Source organism: Rutidosis leptorrhynchoides, unplaced genomic scaffold, assembly GCF_046630445.1.
Source record: "Rutidosis leptorrhynchoides isolate AG116_Rl617_1_P2 unplaced genomic scaffold, CSIRO_AGI_Rlap_v1 contig32, whole genome shotgun sequence".
NCBI lineage: Eukaryota > Viridiplantae > Streptophyta > Magnoliopsida > Asterales > Asteraceae > Rutidosis > Rutidosis leptorrhynchoides.
The window spans coordinates 19,622-25,183 of record NW_027266560.1 but is presented as its reverse complement, the minus strand read 5'-3'; the positions used below and the strand labels follow the sequence as shown (position 1 = coordinate 25,183).

General features: G+C 37.0%; 1 protein-coding gene across 1 annotated transcript; it reads left to right on the top strand.

Annotated features, from left to right (window-relative positions):
• The first annotated feature begins 1,102 nt into the window (after nucleotides 1-1,102).
• Nucleotides 1,103-2,599, top strand: LOC139882870 (uncharacterized). Its single transcript, XM_071867125.1, has 2 exons — nucleotides 1,103-1,254; nucleotides 1,384-2,599. Exons 1-2 carry the CDS (start codon nucleotides 1,103-1,105, stop codon nucleotides 2,597-2,599), a joined length of 1,368 nt encoding a protein of 455 aa, XP_071723226.1.
• The last annotated feature ends 2,963 nt before the right edge of the window (nucleotides 2,600-5,562 follow it).

Below are 5,562 nucleotides of genomic sequence, written 5' to 3'. Positions count from 1 at the left end.
AAAATAGAGTAGAACTTCTACTTTGATGTCAGATGGGTGGACTGATGGTAAGGGTAGGTCTCTAACAAATTTTCTTGTTAATAGTCCTAAAGGAACTGTTTTCATCAAGTCTGTTGATACAAGTGCTATTAAAGATGCCACACAAATGTTTGAGTTACTTGATAGCGTGGTGGAGGATTCTATCCTGACTGATAAAAGGTTTTGGAAATCAATAGAATTTTGCTCGAATGCCGTGGAACCTCTTGTTAAACTTCTAAAACTTGTGGATGGAGATGCAAAGCCAGCTATGGGTATATATACGAAACCGTGGATAAAGCAAAACAGGATATTGCAAATAATCTTGGGAATGAAGAGAAAAGGTACAAGAAGATTTAAGATATCATTGACAAAAGATGGGACTTTCAGCTGCATCGACCTCTTAATTCAAGATGATATTTTCTCAATCCTAAGTAAGCATGCTTCAACTTGAGTTGTACATTTTTTATCTAGTATATGGCCGTTTAAAATCAAACTTTATAAATATATAAAATATATAGACAAAACTATCACGAGCAATAATAAATATGGCTTGTTGAATCGAACATGGTTATCAAGTGCAATAATAATGGAACATTTTACTAAACAAAAATCCATTTTACATTACTGTACTCTTAAAAAAATGTGTATTACAAAATTTTATAACTATATACAGGTTTCAGTATGGTGAAAAGTGTTGAATTGCAATTTGGACCCTGAAACAATTTGTGATATATAATCTTATTAGTAGATGTTGTAGATTGTGCCGTTAGAGAGTAGAGAATAATTAGGAGAAAATAGTGCATATAATTAGCTTAAATACTAGTTGTACTGTATACACAATAACCATTCAATACAATTCGATTATCACTTTTTAACATGGTATCTAGAGCCTAATTCTAGGATCTGGAAAATTTTTAAATTTTTTCAAAATTTCTTCACAAGTTTGTCAAACTTGTCTTCCTAATCATGTCAATCACTGCTGCATCTTCAAACATAGTCGATTTCGGTCATCCTTTGTACCTTCATCCCTCGGACAACTCTACCTCTATCATTGTCGACGAATTGTTAATTGGTTCCGACAACTATGGAGGCTGGAGCCGTCAGTTCACCAACCTTGTTCTCACGAAAAAACAAACAAGGTTTCCTCTCAGGCAGCTACAAACACGAGGACTGTTCTGATGTCCAAAAAGAACTTTGGGATCGATCTAATGCCCTCGTTCTTTCATGGCTTTTGAGGTCTGTCAATAAAGAGATTGTTGCCACTCTTTGTTAATTCACGAACTCTGCTGCTATATGGCAAGATTTGAAAGATAGATTTAACAAAATCAATGCCACTCGTGTATTTTTTCTCCGTCATCAAATCAGCACTCAGACTCAGGGTAATTCATCTATCACCACTTACTTCAATTGCTTGCGTTCTCTTTGGGCAGAACTTGATAGTATCAAGCCACTCCCCATCATTGATGCTGAACAAGCAGCACTTCTACATGCTCACTATGACGAAATTAATCTCCATCAATTCCTCATGGGCTTGAACGAGTCCTATATTGCTGTGAGAGGTCAAATTCTTCTCATGAATCCTGTGCCTGCTCTTCGCAACGTCTATAATATGTTGATTCAAGATGAATCTCAGAGATCATACTCACCTTCCAATAATGGATTGTCGCACATAGTCAGTGACCCAACTGCTATGTATTCTTCTGCTGGATCACATGCTTCTGCCTCTAAACCCAGGTTTGCTGGAACCTGTGATCATTGCGGCATTCGAGGACACAAAAAGAGTGATTGTTACAAGCTTGTGGGATTTCCACCAAATTTTAAGTTCATAAAATCAAAAGCAAGAGCTCACAATGCTGTTAGTGACTCACCTGATCCTGTTGCTGATTCCAGGGGTTCTAATACTTTTGTTCACACTACTGCTGATCCCTTTTCCTTTACGCCACCGCCAATTTTTACTCCAGCCCAGTATTCCAGGCTTCTCAGTCTCATCGAGCAACCTACAGGATCTCCAGCGGCCAATTCTGCCTCTTTGAATGCCGCATCCACCTCCTCTGCTCCACAGGAAGGTAATTTTCAATCCTGGATTATAGACAGCGGTGCAACCAATCACATGGTGTATAATTCAAATGGTTTGCATAATATTCAGCATGCAATGACATCACAGGCTGTGCATTTACCTAATGGAAATCATGCTAGTATATCTCATTCAGGATCTTTAGACATCTTATCCGACATACAACTCAAAAATATTTTGTTTGTCCCCTCTTTTCATCACAACTTGCTTTCTGTTCACAAATTAGCCAAAGAATCTCAGTGTTTCCTCTCATTCTATCCTGACTTTTGTCTATTACAGGATATCCGTACTGGGATGGTCAAGGGGATTGGTAGGGAATATAAGGGACTTTACTATCTAAAGACACAAACACAATCTAGCAATGTGTTCTCGGCTGCGGCTGCGAGCAATCCATCTGATTTCGCCACTTGGCATCATAGATTAGGACATTTAAATTCCATTTTTCTTTCAAAATTACTTGTTTTAAATAACATTGCTAGTAATAAAATTGATGTGTCTTCCTGCTAGATTTGTTCTCAAGCAAAACAACATAAATTAACATTCCCGAGAAGCAATTCCACTACCCAAAATATTTTCAAATTAATACATGTTGATGTATGGGGTCCCTATCATATTCCAACCCATCAAGGACATAAATGTTTCTTGACAATTGTCGATGACTTTAGTCATTACACTTGGATATATCTTGCATTCTAAACTTGATACTTTTAGATATCTCAAGGAATTTATTCAATATGCAAAAACTCAATTCCACAAAAATGTGAAAATCATAAGATCAGATAAAAGGACTGAATTCTTCAATTCTCAATGTCGTGAGTTTTTTACCTCTCTAGGTATCCTACACCAACACTTATGTTCGTATAATCCCCAACAGAATGGGTTAGTAGAAAGAAAACATCAACATATCTTAGAAGTAGCTAGAGCCCTTAGATTCCAATCTTCGATGCCTATTCGTTTTTGGAATCACTGTGTATCTACAGCCGTCTATCTCATAAATCGTTTTCCTACACCTATTCTGGACAATCACACGCCATATGAAAAGCTATTTAACACAAAAGCAGACTTGCATAGATTGAAAACTTGCAGTTGTTTAGTTTATGCCAAAAAACCGTAAGTTTCCGACAAATTTGAGTCTAGATCAAATTTATGTGTTTTCATGGGCTATCCAAAAATACAAAAAGGGTATATTCTGTATGATCTTACCTCACAAAAATTTATGGCGTATAGAGATGTCATTTTTCATGAGTCTATCTTTGCCTTTTCTACTCCTTTCGTCGCACCCTCCTCCAAAACTTTACCATCATATTCTCATGATGTTCTTTCAGCTGATACTCCATCACTACAAATACACAATCATTCACCAAATTCATCACTCCCTGATGAGATCCCTGCATTGCATGATAATGAAAATTTTATTACACAAGAACCTATTGATGTTGCAGATTTGCAGCCCCTTGTTGCACCAATTCCGAGCCCTGTACAGGAAATTCTCCTCATCAGAAAATCACACGGGACTACTAAATCACCAGCATGGATGTCAGATTATCAATTAAATGCAGCAAGTTCCTGTATATATCCTATTTCTGCCAGTCTCTCCTATCGTACAATTTCGTCCATTTTTCGTGCTTATTTGTCCAAATTAGACCTATTATCTGAACCTACGTGTTATGAAAAGGCGATCATAGACACTCGTTGGATTGAAGCCATGAACAACGAGCTGCAAGCATTACAAAATAATAATACTTGGCAGCTAGTTTCTCTCCCTCCCAACAAAAAAACAATCGGCAGCAAGTGGGTTTATCGCATTAAATACCGCGCTACTGGTGATGTGGAAAGGTTTAAAACTCAGTTCGTGGCCAAAAGATACAAACAGAAATACGACATTGACTACAAGGAGACCTTTTCTCCTGTTGTCAAACATGTGACTGTTCGTAGTGTTATCTCAGTAGCTGCTCATTTTAATTGGGAATTATATCATATGGATGTAGATAATGCTTTTCTACAGGGAGATCTCGAGGAGGATGTCTATATGGATATTCCTCAGGGACTTTCCAATTCAGGAGGGGAACATCTAGTGTGTAAATTAGAAAAGTCCATGTATGGCTTAAAACAAGCTTCACAACAATGGAATTTCAAACTTACGGCTGCTCTAACAGAATATGGTTATAAGCAGAGCAAGAGAGATTATTCGTTGTTCACGAAAAAAGATGGAGGTAAACATGTCATTATGCTAATTTATGTTGATGATTTGCTCATTACAGGAAATGATGCAAAAATGATATCAGAATTGAAGAAGACTCTGCATTCACATTTCAAACTTAAAGATTTAGGAGTGCTGAAATATTTCTTGGGCATGAAAATTAGCAGATCAGACTTAGGAATTGTCATGAACCAGAGAAAATATGCCGTGAAAATGATTGACGATATGGGTTTAAGTGGTGCTAAGCCTATGTGTACTCCATTCGAACAAAAACTTGAACCTTACTACAAAAGAGTATGATGATTTCATAACAAAATAGTCAGGAGAAAAAATCGTTTCCAATGATAAATTACTTCAAGATCCGAAAAAATATAAAAGGCTTATCGGAAGACTCCTTTACTTGACTCTAACTAGAGCGGACATTTGTTATGCAGTCAACCACATTAGCCAATTTATGCATATGCCAAAAGAGTCTCATTATCAAGCTGCAATTCGTATTATCAGGTATGTGAAGAAGGAACCTGGAAAAGGATTGTTCATGGGGAAAGAAAACTCACTGGAATTAAAAGCTTTTTGTGACTCCGATTGGGCATCGTGCATCCTGAATCGACGCTCCGTGACAAGTTATTGTATAAAATTAGGAGAATCAATCATTTCATAGAAATCAAGAAAACAGAGAACTGTATCAAGGTCATCGGCAGAGGCAGAATACAGGTCTATGGCTAATGCAATTTCGGAACTTACTTGGATTAGAGGAATGATTGGAGAGCTTGGCATCGGAAAATTCCTTACCCAATAGAATTGCTTTGCGACAGTCAAGCTGCACTTCACATAGCAGCTAATCCAGTATATCACGAGAGGAAGAAACACATTGAACTATACTGCCACCTAATTCGGGAGCAAATTCAAGATAGGATTGTGAAGACAAACTACATATCAACTGGGAACTAGCTGGCATACATTCTTATCAAAGCTTTGAGTTCAGCACAACACGCATTTGGGCCCTGAAGCAATTTGTGATATATAAGTCCATTAGTAGATGTTGTAGATTGTGCCGTTAGAGAGTAGAGAATAATCAGGAGAAATTAATGCATATAATTAGCTTAAATACTAGTTGTACTGTATACACAATAACCATTCAATAAAATTCGATTATCACTTCTTAACAAAAAGCTCAGATTAGATGGCAAAGTACAGAGTGATTTAATTGGCGTGCTCAGTAAATTTTACCCATATCTTGAGACAAGAGTGAAAATAATGGGAAAATTAA

Excerpts from the sequence above, each read along its gene's own strand:
- LOC139882870 (XM_071867125.1), top strand. The coding sequence starts at position 1,103 with ATGGAGGCTGGAGCCGTCAGTTCACCAACCTTGTTCTCACGAAAAAAC. Across the intron at positions 1,255-1,383 it reads GTTCTTTCATGGCTTTTGAG|CACTCAGACTCAGGGTAATT; the intron begins GTCTGTCAATAA and ends TCATCAAATCAG.